Source organism: Rhopalosiphum padi, chromosome 3 (assembly GCF_020882245.1).
Source record: "Rhopalosiphum padi isolate XX-2018 chromosome 3, ASM2088224v1, whole genome shotgun sequence".
Lineage (NCBI taxonomy): Eukaryota > Metazoa > Arthropoda > Insecta > Hemiptera > Aphididae > Rhopalosiphum > Rhopalosiphum padi.
In genome coordinates this window covers 67,206,359-67,231,115 of record NC_083599.1, presented here as the reverse complement: position 1 = coordinate 67,231,115, position 24,757 = coordinate 67,206,359, and the positions used below count along the sequence as shown (strand labels likewise).

General features: G+C 29.0%; 2 protein-coding genes across 5 annotated transcripts in view; both read right to left on the bottom strand.

The window, feature by feature from the left end:
• LOC132924644 (homeobox-like protein HDP1) overlaps positions 1-24,757 on the bottom strand; it is a 190,049-nt gene that overhangs the window by 13,019 nt on the left and 152,273 nt on the right. The gene's annotated exons all lie outside the window — the stretch shown is intronic.
• LOC132926368 (uncharacterized) lies at positions 5,309-19,164 on the bottom strand. Of its 2 annotated transcripts, XM_060990721.1 has the most exons (4): positions 19,087-19,164; positions 18,903-19,021; positions 7,395-7,892; positions 5,309-6,080 (listed from the first exon to the last, which is right to left on the bottom strand). In XM_060990721.1, the coding sequence occupies exons 3-4, from the start codon at positions 7,818-7,820 to the stop codon at positions 5,433-5,435; spliced, it is 1,074 nt and encodes a 357-aa protein (XP_060846704.1). In that variant the 5' UTR covers positions 7,821-7,892; positions 18,903-19,021; positions 19,087-19,164; the 3' UTR covers positions 5,309-5,432. The 2 variants fall into 2 exon arrangements, with proteins under 2 accessions (XP_060846704.1, XP_060846703.1); XM_060990720.1 differs by lacking the exons at positions 18,903-19,021; positions 19,087-19,164 and adding an exon at positions 10,960-11,369.

Here is a 24,757-nt window from a genome sequence, read left to right as displayed (position 1 = left end):
TATTTATAAGTTTACTTATTACAATGATATGTGTGCAATGAACATATATTAGCCAGCATGCTTGTATACATATAGTGCCGCAACGAAGTAAGTTTATTGCATGGTAGGCCCTAGTGGGAACAAATTCCGAACAATTATAAGGTGTACAAAGTGGTAATATCATAATAAATTAGAATTTTTATTGACTTAGTAATTTTGGAAATATTTTACAATGTTAATTTTTGTGGCACAAAATATAAATCTTCATACTAATTTTGAGCAAGTAATAAATTTACTGGTTTACAATGAGTTTTTTGTGTCTACGATCAACTTAAAGGAACAATAAAAAATTTGAAAGTTTTGAATTTTTCGTTTTATGTATGATGATATATTTTTGGTTGTGGAAATTTAATATTTATACACATTTACATATATATATATATATGGTTATTACCAATGGTTAATGCCTACCGATTTTTAACATTTTTGTAGGAGGACCTACAAAAATAATATGTATTTCAAAGGTATTATATAAAAAGTTTAAAAGTATTATTATAAGTACAAGTATTGACGGTATATATCAATATCCGGTGTCTAAGGGGGTCCTAGTAAAAAAAAAAAACTTGATAGTATTAAGTATTAAGTTCCTACTTAGTGTTATTAATATATTATATAAATGGTACTACTATCCCAGTAGTATAACATAGTACTATTATAAAAGTGGCTAAGTACTATAGTGCCTAGTTCCTTAGTGGTAACTAGACGTTTGTTAATATTTATTCAAATAATTGGATTACATAGACGCAACTATGGTAGGGGGGAGGGTGCTTGAGAGTACTTCAGTATCCCCGCGCTGTAATTTAGTACCCTCAGTTCAAAAATACCAAAAATTTAAAAATAATCTTCTATATTAAGTTTTTACTCGTTCTAATTATCGTTTGTACAATTTCTTGAATAAAATATTTGATTACTATATTACTAAATTACTATTATTATTATTTTTTGATTGTAAAATGTATCGCGGCTTAACATCGCTTTAGAAAATGTGGAAGGTTTGTACGTTAATCATTTATTAAAATTATGTAAGTAGTAAATACCTATAGAAATTAATTTCACGTCTATTTTTAATAATTACAAGACTTATGGTATATGTTATTTGTTAAGCTTTAACAAAAATATGATTATTAATTTTATAAGAAAAAAAGGTAACTTGTTTTTAACTCAATTAAAACTACAACTAATTAAAAAAAAAATTAATATATATATCTAAGGTTTGAGAATGTAATACAAGTTTCTATATAAGTTTTTCTTACAATATAACTCTAAATATTTTAAATGGTCGTTTGAAGTTTAAATTTTTACTATACTTTTGTAGTTTAAAAATTTCGCCATACTAGCTAACTTGAAATTTGCATCAAATAGACATTTGCTATTCATTATATAACTTTCAAAATATTTAGCTTATTTTAAGCTATTTATAGGTATTTGAAACATTCATTTTATTTTTTTTATATTTGTATAACTAGCATATAAAATTTAAAAAAAGGTTTTACATAATATTTTGTCGAGTACAAAAATCAAAAATTAAAAAGTTCTAGATATAATTGAAGATGATACTGTTGCCACTTTGCCAGTGAATAATTAAATTTTATATCCATTAATTTTTAATGATATCAATAAAGAAACTAAAAACTCAAAATATGACATTACATGATAGCATTTCGATAATTGATGAAATAAAAGTAACAATTCAAGCTATTACTATTACTATTCACTATATATATTATAATATTATATATAGTTGCTTCAAATACGCCTCAACCAGTGCACACTACTTACGTCCGAGATTATAATATAACATCTAACCCAATTTGCGTCCCATCAAAAAAAGTTCAAAAAGAATCATAGCCTATTTGAGTCCAATAGTATCTTTTTAAAAGTTCTAGGTCACTATTTGTACGGTCAAGTATTAAAAGTGCAAATCACGGACATTTTATACGGTCGGGTCGGGTAAAAAGGTACATTACAGAACGCGGACACTTTGTACTATTATATACATAAAGTAGATACATATGTATATATTATATACAATTTTATTAAAAATGTTTATAAGTTTAAATATTATTTGGTATCTTATACATTCTCCGAGTTTTTGGACCGGATGTGGCAAGAAGAAGCAAAAATCAAATTCTGATGACAATAATAAGTTATTAACTTTATGCAACCAAGACCTAAACAAAGAAATGACAAATTTTGAATTTTTAAATTCCATATATTACATATCATGTAAGTTTTAACATTATTTCTCGTTTTTGATAATACAAATATTGAAATATTTATATTGTAGTTATTGTACACATTTTAATAATTTATATTATATACACTTAACACTTAGGTATATATAACTATATACATTAATATATACTTTATGTATATAATTGTACAAGTGTCTGTGTTCTGCAATCTAAAATTTTACCTGATCGTACAAAGGGTCCGCGTTATGCAGACATGCAGTATAAACATTTATTTGCATATTTTTACGATTTTGACTATTATATTTTAACCTATCCTATATTATATGGCATATTTTGATTCTTTTTAGTACATAACAAAACTTTGCTCTTATTATAAGATATCTTAAGAAATTTAATTCTGACCTTGGAGCTGTATCTATCCTAGTATACTTTAAACTGATCGGTAATTATAAGCTAGGATATTTTTACCGTAATTGCGGTGGTAAAATGTTTGCAAATCAATATTTTTTTTTTGGCGAATTCTACAAGTTTTTTTTTTGTCAGCCTCGATCGATTCCGAAAATATGCCAATATATTTTAAAATTTAATTGTAAAATTAGTTTATAGATAAATAAGTCTAAGTTGAATAAAAAATCTAAATTAAATAGAAAAATTATTTACAAAATGTTGGTGTCATTTATCTGATAATTTTGATGAATTAGAATTTTCGAAGACAATCGAAACAATACTTCAGTTAAGTGGTAAGAATGGTAAGATTATACATAGGTACACACAAATAATTCATTAAGTTTTCTGTATTTATAAGCTATATGATGTTTATGAAAATGATATGTCCGAAAAAGCATGTTTTTATTTTTGTTATTTATAAAGATATTTAGATATCTATATGGTATATTAATAGCCGTATATTCCAACTATTGGACCAATAATTATAGTGAAAGACAGTTAGACGTGATGTATTATAACATCAATATAATATCTGAAGATATCCCGAAAACAACACGAAGAATTAAAAATCTTGTTTTAAGATTTAAAAATAGTTATCAAAATAACATTAAGTTTTTAAGAGGCATTGCATACAATTTAAACTTTAAACTTGACGATATATACATTTATACAAATATTTTTTTACTAATTAAATAATTTAAATAATTTATATAACTATGTTTTTTTAACAATGAGTTATATTATTACAACAAACATTTATCCCAACATATTTTTTATCGAACACTTTTCATTTGAACATATCATTTTCGAACACACGAGTCTCGTCCATATAATACATGTGATAACAATAATAATGATTATTAAGCTATAAATCTATAATGCTATATTATAGCTTTATGCGCTCGGATATCTACATTTTTATAAATATATTATATAATATATATATTTATATTTGTTTGAATATTTATTTAATATAATATAATGCATTATTGTTTTATTATAATATATATAATATATCGTACAATAGTACCATTGTATCGAGTATATATAAATTGTGGTTACAAAGAGATAACTAAGGAGGAAAAAAGAAGAAATATAATTTTAAAAACTGTAAATATTTATCGTGTACTTACCTATAAAAATTTGATTTATTTTATTCTATTTTTTAATCATATCTTTATAAACAAAATATTAAATATAAGAATATTTAAAATCATCGATCGCAAAAAAATATTAAATACTTACATATACATACGTATACGGCGTATATGTCAACTCATTTAAGTACGCGGCGCCATATTTTATGACGCGCGGATGGACTTTAGAGTATTTCATTTAGTAGATGATTATAAACAGTATGGGCAGCTCGATAATTGTAGTACATTCCCATTTGAAAACTATATAAAATTACTAAAGAGTATACTAAAACAGGCTAATAAGCCTTTAGAACAAGTAGTAATTAGACATAATGAAAATAGAAACTTAAGTCTTAATAAAGATGAAACTGGCATATGGTTTATTATTAGGATCATATTATAATGATAGACCTTCTGCAAAGTTAATGCAAGTTAATCCACAATTCAGCTCTTTAATTTTGGGTTATAAAAATTAAAAATTAAAGTAAATTAGATGCTAATCCTTATTTTGTTTTTAAAACTAATGAAATTATAAAATTAATTAATATTGCTCACGCACCATTACATACATCAAGGAATTAAAAAATATAACTTTTATTTTGCATTTTTATGCATTTTCAAGACTTTATTACTTTTTAGAATATTTTTTGATATTATTCGTGCATTTTGATATTTTTATATCATTGTTATATAAGAATGGATACAACTTAATAAACATTTAGTTAAAATTCAGTCTAAAAGAATAAAATAAAATATTATTTATTTTGCTTGGTCGTACTTCTATTTTTATTATATTTTATTTTTATTGGTTATGTTATTACTATTTGGGGGGGGGGGGAGTAAAAAGAAGATAGGAGTAGAAAAATAATAAGATAATAAGAATAATTAATAATAATAAAACAAATTTTTTCAATGTTAAAAATAATTTTAAGAGCATTTAAAAAAACTTCTGTCAGAAGTGCATAAAATCTTTAATTTTTACTCAATGGTTTAATGAAAATCGGTAAGATGTGGTATCGATTTATAACTACAATAATACATACAATAATAATTATAATAGTATATACTATATACTATTTTATGATTATAGAGCTAAGATAGTATATGATTTTACATATTTATATTAATAATAGTAAATAGTAATACTTACTTATAAGTAGGTATGTATTACTATAGTTATATATTTATGTATTGTATCTTACCAATTTTCACCCAATAATTTAATTAAAAATAAATGGAAAAATTAAAGCAGGAACTTGATCAAGTGTAAATAATTTTAATACTATTAAGCCTATTGGGATAAATATTTCATGATATAATAAGGGATAAAATCAAAAATGTTCAAAAATCGATCTAAAATTGACTTTATAATAAATTAAAAACTATTTTCAGAATTGAAAACATCCTAGGGGTCTATGCTAAGTCGCCCTTCATACATCCAATCGTCAAGTATACCGCATTAGATGAGAAATAAATAACACCACATTTTTATTGTATTTTTAAGAGCATGTGGTTTAATTGAATTTTAAATTTTATTTCGTTATCATTTAAAATATTGTCATAGCGTACAATTTAAGAATAAAATTAAGACTCGTAAAAATCAGTTGGTCGCGAACTACCTACGGCTACGACATTGACCTATAGACGCGTTTTCACGGTTCAACGCTCGGGCTGCGTTTTGTCGAGCTCTGGCTTCGGCCAACTTGGTGGTGGCTGGTCTGCGACTGCGACAGCTTGCCGTTCTAGGTTTCTGTCTCTTGCATATCACGGGTGACGATGGTGGTGGTGGTGGCGGTACGGATGACGACCTCGGTCGTATGTAACACGGTTCCGGTTCCTCCGCGTCCGGACACGACTGTTGAATTTCCGGTTCGATATCAATTGACACATTGAAAAGTTTGAACCTAAAGTTTTGTACCTCGCGCATTATGTTCCTCTCCAGGAGCGGTTCAATCGTGTGCTCCAATTCCGGCACATTGGCCCAATACTTGCACAGTTCAATCATAATGTGATCCAGGAGTTCAGTGCTTACATCACACCGAGCCAGATTTAATGCTGCAAACGAGCCGCGCATCCTGCGTCGCATTTCCACCCAGTCTGGTTCGTCGTCCGGATCAGCCAACGCTATCTCTGCTGCTTCGACTTCTGCCCGTTTCCTTTCTGCGGCACTCGGTTTCTCGACACAATTTGTGGCTTGTATGTCTACTCTTTTCAATTCGATCCGATCGTTAGCCTCGTTTATGGCCCCGTGTATTTCCATTATCTACAACAAGCAGTCAATATAAATTATTTATTCAAAAATAACGCATAGTAGAATTATTGTTAAACAAAAAAAACTATTTAGTCATCACAAAATCAAATCATTTGAATCATTTTATTTTATTTTTATTAAAAATTAGTTTTTTTTATTATGAAAATATAATCTACTATACATAATACGTGAGACATTTCAGGTAATAGTTGTTTTATATCATGTACCTACTACAAAAATAATAAAGGTTATAAATTAGTGCGTAATTAACATAATACATATGATTGGGCTATTAAAAATTTCACACAATACCTACTTATTAGCTGTTTCTATGTATTAAGGGTGAACAATTTGTGGCTCGAGTCTTATTTATAAAATCAAAATTTACTTATTATTATTATAAATTTTAATATTTTTGGTAATACATTTATAAAAATATATAAAATATATTTATAGACATTTTAGCTCTTTGTATCGATGTATTTATCCTAGTAAGTTGTAGTTTGCAAACATATTTATGTTGGTCATCTATATTATATATTTATATGGTCCCAAGTTGTCCGCTATATATTATATTCTAATAAGTTGTGGTACCAATAGTAGAAAGATGACTAAAAAATTGGGAAATATAATTATTGAAAAATTAAAAAATGTATTCTGAATTATAATAGTCTTGTCAAATTTAAAATAAATATTATTATAACCAGTTAAATATAAGTCATACGACATCCAGGGAGATTTGTGTTTCGTAGGACCACGTAGGTATAATAATTAACGTAGCCACGAATTACCTCACTTAATACTTTTAATTGCCTGCTAAATACTAACAAAGTAGGTAACTTTATCGTATTCGTATTAGGAATCCAGTGACCAGTAACATCGTTTTCAAATAGTGTGCACTGTGTATTAAGTACCGTTTATTGTGCGTGTGAGTGTAGTATTGCATCGGTCATCAATTAATCATATAGTGTGCAAGTGTGCTGTACTTACTATGTACAAGTTGTTTAAACGAAGACATATATTATGTGTTTTTAGGGGTCTTAATAATACATTTCGTCATTATTTGTTCATTCTATATTCGGTGTGACGTGAAGAAGGTGGTTAGAGAATGCATTGTATTTCAATATATTAGTTTTTCAACAAGGCATTAAAATAATTTCATGATTTTTTTTCTCGAGCAAAGCTAGACTATTCAGCTTCAAGAATGATTTACATTGTTTAATTAAATTGACTACAGGAAGTGTGGAGAATTAATTTATCAAGTAATTTTAACGAAAAATGCATAAGCGGGGTGTAGGCCTTAATAATAAGATGTAATGGACTGACCTTGGCGGCGTCCACTCGGTCGTCGACGTGCATCAGGTCGATATCACACTGTTCGCTTTGGTTCGCGTCGTGTTGGTCGCGATGTCTGAGCACTTCAGCCCACACGGCCAACCGGACCTCCTCGTCGCCGGCCAGCCACTCGTCGCGGTGCTGCCAGTAATCGGTTTCGTAGTTGCATCGGTAATAAAGCTCACACCATTCGTTGATCACGGTCGGGAACCACGTCTCGTCGTAAAATCGGCCTAGAGTCCGGAACAGGCTTTCGCTGGTACATTTTGTCCATTTCCACTCGACCGAATCCTCGAACCGAGTGACACGGGGCCCAGCGCGGGCAGGTGGACAATCCGTCTGGGCTGGACACCGCTTCTTTTTTAACGGCATCAAGAACGCACCTGCGCCATCTTCCTCGCAATCGGTTCCGTTCATGGAGGTAATTATTTATATTGTTATTGAATTAGTGTCGTTCTGTTTATAGCTTTCCTTCGATAATTGTGTGCACTGTAACCGGAAATTTAATTTGATTTAGTACGTTTTTGTTAATTTGTCAACTCATTAATTTTGTTTTTTGTAATTTAAGCCACCACTGGGCGTCGAAAATTTGTTTGACTTCTTAACGTGTACTTCTTAATGTAGTTGATACCTTGGTACCTATCCAAGTAAACATATCACACATAGCAACTGCAGCGGTTTTAGCTAGATACACTATTAATTATAATATAATTGTTGTAATAAATAATAATATAATATATTAAGGAAAACATTGTAATTTGTCACAATGTTAATATAACTCGTTCGTATTTATGTTTGTAATGTCGTTAATACTTACTAGTATTACTATATATTATCAAAATTATCATTTTTAATTCGGCTGTGTAATGATTGTAATCGTATGAAAAATATTAAGATGAAAAAATTGAATTTTAAGTGCAAGTGACTTTTTAAATGAATACCTTCATTTTATTAGCTATTTATATTTTTAGTTAATGTTGTAATTGGTAACGCAAAAAACAACTATAGCGTATTAATATATATTATGAATATGATGTATAATTTTCGGCTCTATTGATAGGAACTCATAATGTTAATTTGATATAAAATAATAATAATAATAGATTGTTGTAACCTGCAGGCAAAATTGGGCAAAATATTATCTAGATAATTATACGAATAATTCGAAAACAATATTATTCGAATGATTAATATTTTTTATAAAAAAAAATATTTTTATAATTAAAAATGAATTATTTAAAATTTTTATATAATTTTTTTTTATAATTATTCGAATAAAAATGTAATTGAATAATTTTCAAACATAATGCTAATACGAAATACAAATATATTCGAATACTTTACTCTCTAGTTTCTTCTTTAGATAGTTCTAAATATTTTGTTTCATTTATAGTATTTTTCTATTTATTTAAAATAAAAGAAGATTTACAATTGTGAATTTAAAATACAATGCTAGCTATTGTTTTTTGATACGTAAATATTTTAATTACCAAAATACTAACCATATGTTAACTAAGATAAAATTACTGAACATTATTCGAATAATATTGTTTTCGAATTATTCGAATAAAATATTATCTAAATAATCATATAAATAAAATTTTATTCGAATGATGCCTAACTCTGTCATCAGGCAAGGTGGACTGGGGGGTGTACAGCCTTGCAGTATATAATTTATATATAAGTAATATGTATTCATAAATTATAAAATCATTTATTTTGTCATTGATTTATTTAAAATTATAATAAATAGAATATTTAAAATAGTTGTTTACACAGATTTCTATAATTCTATACTACACTATACTATGGAAATCTGTGATGTTTAGACTTCATAATAATCATAATATAACTAACGATATCATTTCAATCGTATCATATGAATCATATTATAATTATATCGTACATATTAGTTATTACTTATTATTGAATATTACGTGTGACCTATAATAATCGAATTTTATCGTTTTAGCAGTAGGTATTGGTTATTACTACCGTTTGTCCGTTTATACCATACTTTATCAAAACACGGCGATAAACAAAAATACACACTAATAATCGTATTGGCCGTGTACAAATATTTAAGTAATTGAAATCGCTACGGTGAATGGCGGTTTCGTGTTCCTTACCTATTTGATTCTTTTAGTTATGACAGTTTAAAACGATTTTGGTAATGTATATATAGAACTATAGAAGATAATGTAAGACTCGTGTACTGACTTGTCAAACCGATTTAATTATTTTTAAGCGTTTAAACAATCATATTCATGACTCTTACGCTGTTTAAGTTGAAGCAAATATCGCCAGTATGGACAGTATACCTATACAATATTAAAAAACGTGCTAGAGAAACTATGGAACCAACGCCTACAGTAATAAATTAATGAATTTTGTATTATCACAAGTATCTGAGGTATTTAACTGCCCTATTCTTTTTCTTAATTTTAGTTACTGAGTTTAATTTTGTTATAGCTACGCTGGGATGTATTGATCATTTTTAATATCATAACATATTAAGGTAATAAAAATAACTATTGACATTAAAAACTTTTTAAATATTTTATCTAATACCTATAATTTCTTTTGATATTTTATATACGTTTTTGATGTACTTTAATAAATATAATTAGTATAGCTAATTTTAATTTTGTATATAATTCGTAATTTGTATATTCGTATTTTATTGACAATTGACATTTCACGCCGAATATCCGTTATAAGAACACAGTGCTTATTCATTTAACAGTTATCTAAAGTGACTACCATTGTTTTAAAAATGTTAATGATTTAAATACATAAATACATAATTTTGCTGTATCTAGTATCTAAATGATAGTGTATTGTAGCTATACCTATATAGGTATAACCAATATTGGTTTGGTTGTTTTGTATTTTTAAGTCTTGTTAAATGAGTCATGCTTTTTGTTAAAGAAGCTTGAATATTTTGATAATTACAGTACATTTTAAGTATGTCACATTATTTGTTTATTTATAATTTTTTATCAATAGTTAATTGTATGTAATAATATTTTTTTAATTTTTAGGTAAGCAGTGATTATTTATTTAACAGATATCTAGTGGCAAGTCGTGTCTTTAAAACAAGTTTTTACACAAACAACGAAATTTCAGTTAATGACTTAGTGTAGGCCAAACCTTCACCGTCGACCCAGAGGTACGTCGACCGATTCGGCTACACTAAAATAAAATAATATAAAAATATAATAAAAAAAGTATAAGTAACGCGGTCACCTACCCACACTTATATACATGCACAAGGCACCGCAAACACAAACCCAAAGGGGGCAGGGTACTCCTTATATTCGAAATATTAACGAATAAGAAATATAAAATATAAATAAAAAACAATGGATAATATTTGTAAAATGACGGGCCCAACAGCACCGCCGTACTATTGCAATAAATAATAGAATAAGGTATATCACAATAATACTTGGGCGCCCACTAACACATATAACATAAATATATATAAACAAATTCAACGCCGCAACGGCAATAATACAGAATAATAATAAAATCAACGAAGTTGTTTACATACGGTGGCTGGTATCGTCTTCGTACTCGCCGCCGATCCGGGTACTCTTGATAATACGATGATGTGATAAGTGGATATAAATATTAAATTCTCGCGCACTGTTGTTGCTGTAGATAAACCGGATGAACTCGCGATGTGGCAACTTATGGACGCACGAACGGGAGTTACGCAATGAGACGGCTTACCGGTCCATAAGTGCACACAATTCCGACGATAAAGGACAACGGTTTTCTGCAGCGAACAAACACACCGAAACGGCACTGCGCGTACGGCGGGCGGAAAATTACACCAATAACGCCAAAAAAAGAACGTTCAAATTTAGTGTTAAAAAAAGGAACTCCGTTAAGTTCACGGCGATCACGCACACAATAATTGGCGAAAAACGATCGCACGCCGGACAGACGCGCGTACCGGCCGAGATAGTTGACGCCGCCACAAGCACTGAGGTCATTGACGTGCGGTAATGACCAGGCGCGATAGAGTCGGGGGTCCGGGGGTATCGGTAAATTCGCGAAAACGAATATAAATAAAATGTTATGCAACGAACCAACGACCGACGGCGATATCTGATATGAATAATATAATATTAATAATTGGCCGCGGTATCGTTGTATATATATATATGACACTTAGTATAAAACAGGTTCTGGTGTCACTGTGTGGCGATAACTAGGTTGAAGTAATTTTACATCAGAATCAGTTTTTCTTTTTCCAAAAAACTCGTTATTTCAAATTTTGAGTTTTAAAAATCGTTAGATATAAAAACGACGGTTTAAAAATCCTTAATAACATCTTTTGAAAAATCAATGGCATACGAATTATGTAGCTAGTTACGCGGATAAATATTATGTTTTACGACTTTCGTCCTATCTCTCACGGTTTTCCCGGAAAATAGCTCGTAAACGAGAATTTTCATTCTTCGAAATTTTCAATTTTCGTTCGCGTTTTCTCGGTCACATGGGTGGTCCAACGAAAATCTATCACATAGGCTATAAATTATAATGTTCTACAAGTAAATTAGGTACATACCAAACGTATACCATGATTTTGATAAAAGTTTACAGTCTTAACAATATTTTATAATGATACTTTTAAAATAAAATAATATGTAATTTTCATTATTGTTGTTACCTAATTTATTTTTTAATAATTACCTAACATAAATACACGTGTCCAAACCAACGAATAGGTACCACTCCGCCGCCATCGACCAACTAAAACATAAACACTTAAACAATCGCGCTCACCAGCCGTTATTATTTTTATTTTTATTATATTATTATTGTCTTTTGTGAATTATATAACATTAATCATTATGTTACGCAAATTACATATTGGCGTGCCATCTGCCGCCGCCGCGCGCCGGCTCGCTGGTGCACGTAAATGTCGTAAATTAATACGGCCGCCGTAATTTTGTCTTGTACCGTAGTACGTCGACATGTCGCGTAAGTACCGTAAAGACCGTTTTTGAATTATATGCACAGCTTGTTGATTTTTTTTTGCTTAACTATTTATTTTATATTTCATGTTTACATTGCGTGGGCGCTAATCGCCGTATTTTGCTATTATTTTATATCGTAATTATATTTTATTGTGTGTAGATTTTATTTAGTGTCTATTATAGACATTAGACATAGGGTAGCAGTTGGTCAACAGTGCACCGACAAAGCTGTGAGTTATTTTTCTATATCTGTTGTTTGCTTGATTAAATAATTTCTATGTTTAAAAAAAAATATTACTGTAATGTATCTCGCCGAAATCGAAATCAAGACGTAATGCTTAGGCATGATTGATGTACATATGTATATGATTTAGTAAACCTCATTTGTACCTGCAAATATTATAAATAATATAATAAATATAATACATGTATTTATACATTTATACAGTGTCCCGTCTCCCGAATTCAGCGCTATTGACGAACACCGTTGATTATAATTAAGAAAATGATAAAAATTAAATTAATATAATTCATGATATAGTTGGTATCTATTTTTTAAAGGTTAAATTATATAGACATGTGTATAATAAATTATACACAAAATAACGCATTTATATAATTGTATGTAATTTACATATATACGTGAATAACAATAATATACCTACTTCAATTGGCTATATAACACGATTCCGCAAATTTTGTGGAATCGTGTTGATTTTAATAGCCACTGATATACATACACGACTCCGCAAATTTAATATATATATATACATGATTCCGCATAATTTTAAATACAACGTTACCATACAAATATACAATTAATTACTCTTGTTATATAAATTGTTTATACATTTAATTCGTTATGTTGTGGAAACTCTGGCCAAAAAAACTTATTTTAACAACGGAAATAACGACATTTTTATACGTTCTATCGAAATTTTCGTTATATCGTTATTTCATTATACGAGTACCTACACTAGAGCGATTTTGACGCGCTGTGAAAACGCGTGTGTATCGCCTGAGTACCACGAGTCATTTTAACGCGCGTACCGTGTACCACCGTCATATGCGTACCGCGCGCCAAAATCACTCAAGTGTGGCTCGGCCCTTACAATAATATAAATTTTGTTTTCGGAATGGCAACGTTGCATTTAAAATTATGCGGAATCGTGTATATATATATTAAATTTGCGGAGTTGTGTATGTATATCAATGGCTATTAAAATCAACACGATTCCGCAAAATTTGCGGAATCGTTCTCCACCGCTTCATCAATTATTACTGACATACTGACACGTATATTGTACTTATGTCTTATGGCTGGGGTCATTCTATAAGCTTGTGCGACACTGAGAGCGTTACCATGACGTCATAAATCACCTGTAGGTTACCTAATAAATCATATAGATAAAACCAATATTGGTAAATAAGTCAAATGCCATAAGACATGTCCGATATATCTGCATAGTACATACAGTATAGAATGTAGATACTTTTTCAATATAAATAGGTTCGCGTAACGCGTTGTACGTCTAGTACTAATACTACTTAAATGTTTTTAAAATTATTAATAATATTAAAATGTGCTGGTTTCACTTTGAGGTATCCACCAATCTACCATGATTTTGAACAATTCAATCTCACAGATACATACAACATATTGTTAATATAAATTTAAAATTCTGTATCGATGCATTATGGAATTTGAACGAAAATAAATCAGGATTTGTGTCTAAAGGAAGAATAATAAACTGTTGGAAAAAGGAATTCTTACAGTACTGAGTATCGACAGAGGTATTGTTATTTTATTATCCTTATTTTCTAAAGGTGAGATCGTCAATACATTATTATTCGGTCGGGTAAATAAGTATATATAGGTAATATATATATGTGCGTGGGTGTGTGTGTGTGTGTGTGTGCATTGTATGTAGGTACCCGTGTATATATTATAGTTACATGTTACATGCATTATGCGTATATTTTAAAAGATATCTTGGTATGTAATTCCTTTTTGTCCCTTTTTACTCGATCGTCTTTTCTCATATTATTGTCAAGTACAAAAACACGTTTTAAAATTGGAAATATAATGTAGAAGTAACACGTATAAAATAAATGACAACAAAATAATATACTAAAATATTATGAAAGTATAATAGTTGTTACTTATTGTTGTTATAACTTATATTACATAAAGTAGCATTTAAGATGAGTCAAAGCACACGCACAGTTAACCTATAATAGATTATAGGTATAATAAACAATGTATTATATATTTAAAAAAATATGTAAATTTCCTAATGTAAAAATTAGAAAAGTATTTTGAACCAACGTAGTGCCACTTACTATAGTTGTTGAAAATCAAATTTCCGAAAAAATATTTTTGTTTCGAGAGAAAATATTTATCCGGAGTTGACTTGAACATAATTAAGCAGTTTATCGGATTACGATACATTGTTACTTATTTTGATAGGGAAGTTTTTTTTCAATAAACCATTTTTCTCATTTATTTTATATGTTTTCATTAGAACCATGTACATAACTGTCTATGATATTTTATTTATACTCTCAAATAATACTCAAAAATAGTGAGAGTATATAGTAAATTGGTGTGTCAATATTAAACCTTTAAATTGGCAACATGATATAGAGAAGAACCACACCCTGTACCGGCTGTACCTACGCCCGAAGCAGTGATTCAAGGCTGTAAAATGTAGATGGGTGTAGGACAAGTGGCATTAGATATATGCAGTATAAATGAAAATCACCAGAGTTACAGGTAAGAGAGGAGTGAAGGGAGCCAGAGTGGCATACACCACCCTATTTCTATTTTATGTACGTAACTACCTACAGCTGTAGGTACAGCAGTGGGGTTCAGTGCTGGAGGTTCATTTCAGACGACCCGGATTCTTATCTTCCCCCCCAAAAGAGAAAGCCAGCCCTTCCCGAACGTGCCGGGCGCGACTACAACCGATATTTAAATGTAATAAATTATAATACAGGATAAAAGAAAGAAATTGGAAATCATTAATTATAATAGTGATTTTAGGTTTTATTAGTAGGTACTAAAAGTGAATTGTGTATTCAAAAATCCAGCATTCTACACTTTTACAGTAGGCACCTAAATAAAAAAAAATTAAATACTTATTTTGTTATTTTATTATAATATTATGCAACATCTTTTATTTATCTTATATTTTTATTATAATCAATAACAATGTAACTAAGAACTAGGCATTTTTACACCCGAAAAAAAATATACCCAACGAAGACACTTTTTAGGTCAATATTGAGCAAATTTAAATTGATTCACTGCATTCGGTTCACTAGTAATTATTTTCAAACTTAATTTTTAATCTATTTCGAAATCCAAAGTGTCATCTATAATCATAGTGTGAAACCCAGACTTACGAGTAGGCAGGTGCCTACGCTCATATCTTTTGTAAATTGTATTATTTAAATTTAACTGAATTTAAAAAACCTAGACTTTAATACCTATAGTAATTAAAATATAATAAATATTTCAAAATAAACTTTTTTTAAATTTAAATTTTAAAATATTTAATTTAAACAATTATGATTAATTATTTTTATGACCTATACCTACATTATAGAATTTGTTTTATTTTTTTTTCTGGTATTCTGATAATTATATATATATATATATTATTAGTACTTCAAATGTTCAAATAATATTTTTTTGATATACCTATATAATATATTATATATTTATTATCATATTTTAATATATTTCATAATTTAAAAACTATACTATGTTTTTTTACTGTTATAATAAATTATTACATTAATAAATGTATTACAGCAGAACCTCGACCAATAGTCAGTCTCTGCAGAGCCTTGACGGATAATCAAAAACACGGTTAAACGTAAAACGAACATTTTTTAATTATATAACGCATATTATTTATTATTTTTTCAATAATTATGACTCACTCAGCACTTTCTGATCAAAATAATTATACAAATTTAAAATTTGAATTGGATTTAAATATTTAAAATTAAAAGTCAATAAATTAATGATAAAATATTCAATTTTTTACGTTGTAACAAAAATATTGTTAAGTTATGAATAAATGTTAGCTTAACAGTATTTAATTTTTAAAGACAATAAATATTGAATACATTTTTAATTCAACATTTAATGAACGTGATAAAATAATATTTTTAATTTCCTATTCATTGAATAAAATGTATTTTAATTCTAATGTAAATTAGAAATTAAATGCATTTTATAATGTAACTTATATAAATATTTATTTACTCATTATTTATAATTATTATTTTATTTTATAATTATGTAAAGCTACCACATGGTACATGAAATACATATTACAGTAGAAGCCGCTTATTAGGAACACGGATAATTGATACAATCGCGTTATTGAAACAAAATGTCCTGGGACGGACTGGTCGCATATTAGAACATTGAAAATAAATCAAAGCATAACATTGGTTATTTGAAACAATTAGGCGAAGGTCCGTTGACATATGAGTATACACCGGTTATCCGGCGATAACCAATGTACTTTAATCTTATCTTTTCTGTCGTTACGTTTATTTTTACTGTACTTTATTGTCAGTACATAATCAGTACAGCTCCTTCTGTACGTATCGTTTTTAGTTCAGCTTTGGCGTGTGTACGGTTAATCAAATTGTAGAAGTTCTGTTTGCTCAGGAGAGCCGTCCAGCACCGTGCGGATGAAATAGGTTTTGAGCAGCATTACTCAGCGCATAAAAACAAAATTCGATAGACACATATTTTAAATAATGTAGTAAAATATATACATTTGTACATAATTTTTTTAATTATACAATATATATACACAGTTATATATACATATTTATAAATAGTTAAATATACATACATACATACATACATTTTTCATTTTTTTTTCATAGTACAAATCAAACCAATCGCTTATCAGAAACAATTGGTTAATTGACACATTTCAAATTGATACCAAAGTGTTTCTAATAAGCGGCTTCTACTGTATATTTTATTGGTTTAAGAAATCTATTATTATTGTTTTAAGAGAACTTAGTACCCGTATGCTGTGTTGTCTCTGTCTTGCACATACGACAAGCAAATTTTCGCGTTGTTTACTATAGTTGCGGTCAAAATCAAAATGTATGTAATAGTTGCGGTCAACCAACTAAAAGGTTACTTACTAATTGCAGTCACTGTTTGCGCTTTAATAACTCAATAGTGGGATAAAAGCACAAAAATAAATAAATATTTCTTAAATTTATAGTATTTTTGTATTTCAAAAACAATAGTGATCGACTTCAGTTAAAGGTTAATATTATAATTATCATATTGATTTTTATCGTAACAAATTACGGTGACGGTTGATAATAATTTAAAATTACTTTACAGTATATTATATAGTATAAACTTACATCAAAATTTCAAATGGTATTTAATAGCTCTAAAGTCAACTCCAATATAAAAGCATGGAACTTGTACATACCAAAACAATTTCCAGATTGGACTACTTAAAAACCGTGTGCTTTAAATTTCAAATTAAATTCATATTAAAGTAAATTTAATAATTTATTTGAATAAATAACAATTCAATTTCAAAATATAGTATATTTGTGTAATTATAAATACAAACCATATGCCCATATAATTAAAAGCAGCCCGAAAATCTTGATTTTTTTGGTAATTTTTACAAATTTTTTATAGCTATAAAAGTATGTCGTAGCAAGGCCGTAGCTAGCAAAATATTTTTTTTTGAGGGGGGTGGGGTAGAGTATTAATATATTATTATGTAATAAAATATGAAATCTTATTTCAAGAAAAAATTTCGGGGTGTCCAAACCCGCCTTCCCACCGGCCGTGTCGTAGTATTTACGAGTATTGTACTACATATAAAACTGTCATTTATCTTGCCTATTAAGTGTACGAGTATCGGAGTATTTATTTAGTACCTATGTCAAAAATGCATGTATGTCAACAGCTATTATTTTAATCGAACTATACGCCTATAGTCCTATACCCATAATATATTTTTGTTATTGTATTAAAGGCGCGTTAAGCATGACGTAGCTAGTGACGCTATAGTGTATTATTTTAATAAAATGAATATAATGATTTATTTGAATTTATTATAGTTTTTATAATATTTATTAATTCATTGAAGAGGACATTATAGTCATTATACCTGCATGTGTTGTCTCTGTCTTACTAACGTACATCATTGCAAATTTGCGTTCAGCAGAACATACACTGTGATGTTAGCGTTAACATTATCGTAAACTTACATGTTATCAAACTTAAAGCTAAGAATATTATCTAGGAAATATCATGTGCTTTTATTGATATTATCGTTTTAAAGTGAGTTATGAACATTTTAAAGTTGTAATATTTTACATAGCTATAACTGCTGCAGTTTTGCTATATACCACTACAACCGTATAATAATATTATACTATACTCACTACACAATCTACATTTTACAGTAATAATAAAGAATAAGTATACCTATAACTCGATTATGAATATGATTTATGGTGCACGATGACGTTATAGCCATATATAGGTATTAGCATTTTCATCATTGTGGCATATCGCTTATGACTGCAGGTCGTCTGGACTCGAGACTAAACATGATTTTCCATATTAAATACACAGACAAGGAAAACGATATAATATGCTTATATAATACCTATTATATTAAACTGATCAACTTGACCGCCGCTAAAAACACTTCACGACCCGCGAGACCGCGTAAGCGTTTCGGAATAAGGGCCGCGCCACACTAGAGCGGTTTTGACGCGCGCCGAATACGCTAAACGAAAACGCACTCCATGCATAGGCGTGCGCACTGAGTGTGCAGCCGCACACCTTATTAAAAATGTGTGCCTTCTTTAAATTTTTGATGAATAATTGTTTAATTATTTAAAACTGATTATTATTACGAGTTGGTATAATTTATTCTGTGTCAGTGAAAGCACAAAACAATGTGAAAGAGCTTTTTCAAAAATGGCAATAGTTAAGAGTAAATTATGCAGTACAATGGTTCAAGAAAGGTTAGATGCCTTACTGACAATATTTATTGAACAGAAAATTGCAAACTCTTTAGATAAGGAGGAAATTATTGATGATTTTAAAACACTGACACCAATATAGAGAAAATTACCACTATAAATGTAAATGCTATTGTATATTCAGTAAAATAAGTTGTATATTATGTAATAATATGTAATATGTTAACTAATAATTGTTTTATTTTATACAATAGCCAATAATAGTATTAAATATAGGTACATATAATATTCTTTATTTTCATTATCAATAAAACAGCGTCTAAACAATTTAAATTTATTATAAACTAATTATTATAATATAGAGACAATATTTATCTTACTAAATTGTATTAGGTCAAGTAACCCCTGTGAAAAATTCCTGCGCACGCCTACCTACGCCCATGTAATAAAGCGCGCCAAACTAGAGCGATTTTATGTATGCTATACGGTTTTGCGTTTTGTCGCTTCAACCGCTTGCTATTGAAACACACTATTTTTATTGGCGTATCGCCAACGCCACATACTACAGCGGTTACAACGCGCGGTTCCGTTTTTCGCAATTATTTTTTAAAAAGTTACAATTTACAAAATGATTGACATTGATTTATTAATTCATGAAATTGAAAAAGAAGAGTGCCTGTGGAAAACTAATAGTAGCAATTGTATAGACAAACATGCTAAACAAAAATCGCGAAATTATGTAGCCAGCATAGTATTTAACACGCACGTATAGTAGTTAAACTAATGATAACCTGTCCTATCTTTTCCATACCGCTCGTAATTATTACGAACATTTTGGCGAGTGCCTGTATAATTTTTATATGTATTTCAATACTCGTATTATACTCTATAAGAATACGACAATAGTAATTAGTAAATATTTATAGACTATTGCGAATGTTGCGAGAATGATTACATGCTGTAGTTATTATAATATTTGTTTCATTTGCTCATTCGTAGTATTCGCACTAATGTAAGTAAATCAAAAAAAAAATTGTGTGATTTTTTATTGTACCTATACCTATATGGCTATATGACTAGTATATGTTATTAAATTGGTTTTAGGTCACTTTATATACGGTCCAGCATCAAAAGTGCGAAACGCGGACACTTTGTACGGTCGGGTAAAAAAGTACATTGCAGAACGCGGACACTTTGTATACATATGTATATATTATATACAATTTTATTAAAATTGTTATTAAGTTTGAATATTATTTGGTAAATCTAAGTATCTTATATATTCTCCGAGTTTTTAGACAGTTTTGAGAGCAATCAATACAATTGGACGAATGTGTCAATAGGTTACTTAAGTAGCAAAAATCTAATTCTGGTGAAAACAATAAGCTATTTAGCTATTAACTTTATGTAACAAGCACCAAAACAAAGAAATTATTTTGAATTTTTAAATTCCATATATTATATATGTCGGTTTTAACATTATTTCTCGTTTTTGACATATGTTTATATTGTACAGTTGTACCTATCTATACGTTTTTAATTGATTTAAACTGATTATTTTTACTAATAGTATAATATACTATATTTTATAAGTTTATAACGTTTTTAATAAATTTACTTTTTTATGTTTAATTTTTACATTTTAATAATTTACATTATATACACATGACACTTGGGTACATTATTATATACATTAATATGTACTTTATGTATATAATAGTACAAAGTGTCTGCCCGGTCTGCGTTCTGCGAACTAAAATTTTACCTGACCGTACAAAGTGTCCGCGTTATGAAATTTAAACAATGGAATGTACAAAGTGACCGCTTACCTATTAAATTATACATATTACATGAAAATATGCTTTTTATATTTTATTTTAAACTGTGTTTAAAGGTAGGAATATGCGAATATTTTATAAAAATCAAGAAGGTTAAAAAACATAGACATATTTTGAGATATTTATCATTAAAGATTTTTTGTTGCTAGGATACTAAATAAAGTATCTATATAAGGTACTGAATAAGTATCTACTTACCTATAAATATGAATATATTGGTGGGGATGAGTTGAATTTTAAATCCTATTTCTAATTTTAACATATATATATTTAATATTTATTTATTTAATAATAATCATGCTAATTGATTTTAAAAATTATTATCATTTGGGCATTTGGCGTAATATTATAACGTATTACCTACGTATTTATTTTATATCATAAACACTTTTTAATCTCTATATATAAAGAAAATCGTGTACTTTATAATAATCAACGAAGAACCAAACCTATTTAAGTTATCAAATTGAAATTTTGAGGATCGATTAATATTATAATTTCACCGTGCACTAAGAAAGGATTTTTCAAAATTTTGATTTTAAAGTGTTGAAATCGGTAATTTACGTATTTTTACGTGTAATTTGTATATCTATGTTCATAATATAATAATAACAATAGTAGTCGGCCAATAACGTGAATACGGTACGGTACGGCGGCCTGAGGGTCTTACTCTATGGTTTCCAGCTACCTTGCAACCTGACCTTTATTGTGTGTGTGTATTTTATCGGCGTGTAGATATGAATTGTTCTGAGGCGTAAGACACCGAATAACTCAATTATATTACCTCTTTATTATGTGCTATTATTTAATCGATTATTCGAATAATAGATTATTTTTAACGAATGATACATAATCGGTTAATCGATTGAAAAAATGCAACTCTAAGCGCGAGAAAGTTATGTAAAATTGATATGTTAGAGATATCAATGATATCATCTATACACCAAATCAGAAAACTAAAAATAGTTTTTATTCATACGCTAAACGTTAGCATTGTTAGTATTATAGTTATAGGCAACCAAACTTAACACGGGTTCGCCGGGTTCGGGCGAAAAACGTTTACGTTTGAACGAATCGACCAAAAATATGGTCTGCTTAGGCGTATAAATACATACCCTCTTAGGCAAGAATTTATCATTATCAACTAATAATACCGTTTGGGCGAGGATTATTCTACTAAAAATACCGTTTGGGCGGTATGAAAATTGTTATAATATACACTCAACAATTAATTAAACAAAGTCTTACAAAATATAAATAATTAATAAAAAGTCCTATTTAAAAAAAATATTGATATAGATATTAATAATATTACCTATTATATAGGTAGGTAGATAGTAATCTACAATTAAAAAGTTATAAATAAAATTAAATATAATATAATTAGTAAATTTTAAAGTAATCTATTGGCTCTTTGTATGAAAATGCTCATAATATAGTACATTCAACAATTAATTATTAATAGTGATATATAATAGTGATTAAATTAATAAATATAATTATGATTATATAATAATGATTAGCAATAATATCATCCGTATCTGTCACCAGATTTTTATCTCACATATAATGTGTAAAAGTGTAAAACTAATTTCACCCGCCCAAACGGACTATTATTTTTTTGTACAGGTGACGAAATGCACGGGGACAGCTAGTTATATATATAATTCTACTGGTACGTGTGTATGTCACTGAACTCCTCCTAAACGGCTGTAACGATTTGAATGATTTTTTTTGTATGCGTTTGGGTGACACCCTGGATGGTTTAGATTCACAAATCAGCCCGATAAAGTTAATTATTAGTGCGCTCCTACATTGCTTAAGGAACATCTGTACAAAATTTCAAGTATTTTTAATTGTTTAATAATTGTTTGTTATTTTTTTTAAGCGGTTGCTAGGATACTAAAATTATCAAAAAAAAACATACATTTTTAAGTGCATATTTGACATATTTATCATTAAAGATTTTTAATTTTTAGTATGACATTAGAACATTTAAATGTGAATGCGGAAATGGTATCACACATCGTTGTACCTATAACCAGAGATGGTGCCTGTTTATTTAATTCGCTCTCCTATCTTACGTACGGCACCGATCAAATGGTCAGAGAAGTAGGTACGCTGGTACGCAAGCTTATTGTGAGCCACGTAACAAAAATTTGGACGATTTTCCAGCACATAAGATATTCCCTTAAAGTAGTTAAAATTGTAAAGTGTATTATTTTTATTTTATTCCAATACACACCTGATACCAATTGCGTGATTAAAAGAAGTTTCACTTCATGCGCGTGTACTTGTTACACGCACAGTTTTTATTTTACTATCTATGCCCTGTGGTTATGTAGGTACTCGTATTTTTTTTTTCAAAACGTCATTTATTCAGTGTGTCGTACAACAAATAATAACGATCAAATAAAAGGAATTTTTAAGTCGAAAAGAGAAACTCGAGCCATAATTCAAAACCGGTCAATATTGTTCAACTTTATTGTGTTAAATATTCTCTGATGAATTTATATGGAAAAGAGATTACAGGACGCAGTTCTTGTGCATTGGGGGAATCTTCAAATCTGGTCAAAACGTATATAATACGAAGGAACAATGAATGACCGTTGGAATTCTACACGTAGGTATTCGACCGGATGCGGTTCATTGTGGGAATAGAAAGGTCGAATATTGAATCAATTCGTCACGACTACAGAAAAGGACCATAAAAGAAAAAAAACTGTTTCACGTACTAGCTATTAAGTGATCATTGAATATGACGGTGAACCATTATTGAGTACACATCGTGACCATTTTATAATATATCATTTTGGCTGTATACATTGCGTCCCTAAATACGAAAATATACGTCGCGACAACCGAGTTGCTTCAATGGTTTTTCATTTACTGCTTCGTGTTGCGTTCATAACAATAATTGTTATTCTATTTCTATAATATGTTTGTAATTATATTAAAATACTTATAATATTTTCGGGAAATAATAATTGCAATACGGCGAGGTACACGCTCGATATCTTATCAAATGGTCTTTCCACTTATTCAGACGATACCATTGTAATTGTAAAATCTGAAGTATAATATTATTATAAAAATAAGGTCTATAACATAACTACATTATAATATAGTCGTGTTTCCCTCGACTGTCGTAAGTTCTACCTAGTACCTAACCAGTAACCATCGATTAGTAGAACTGCTCATGATTAAGGATTAACTAACTTTTTGTTTAGTTAGTTAATCATGGAACGGCTCGACAGCCGTGCGTACTAGGCGGGACAGTCAGTGGCGTACCTAAGCCTTTCTTACGGGTACCTAGTTTATAATCACACATCTAATTACTCCACAGCATTGATGTCAGCTGGCTGTGTGGATTTTCTCAAAACTCCTGAGAATTTCGTCAGTGAACATACTTTTACTATATGCCTGACAGTTTGCACTTGGCTACAGCCACATAAAGGAGATTCCGCCTTTCCCAAACGGTACACCAGTGATAATAATTGTTTACTAACTA

Coding starts and splice junctions, on each gene's coding strand:
- LOC132926368 (XM_060990721.1), bottom strand. CDS start 7,820: ATGAACGGAACCGATTGCGAGGAAGATGGCGCAGGTGCGTTCTTGATG. Junction 6,081..7,394: donor ACCGAGTGGACGCCGCCAAG/GTCAGTCCATTA, acceptor TGCTTGTTGTAG/ATAATGGAAATACACGGGGC.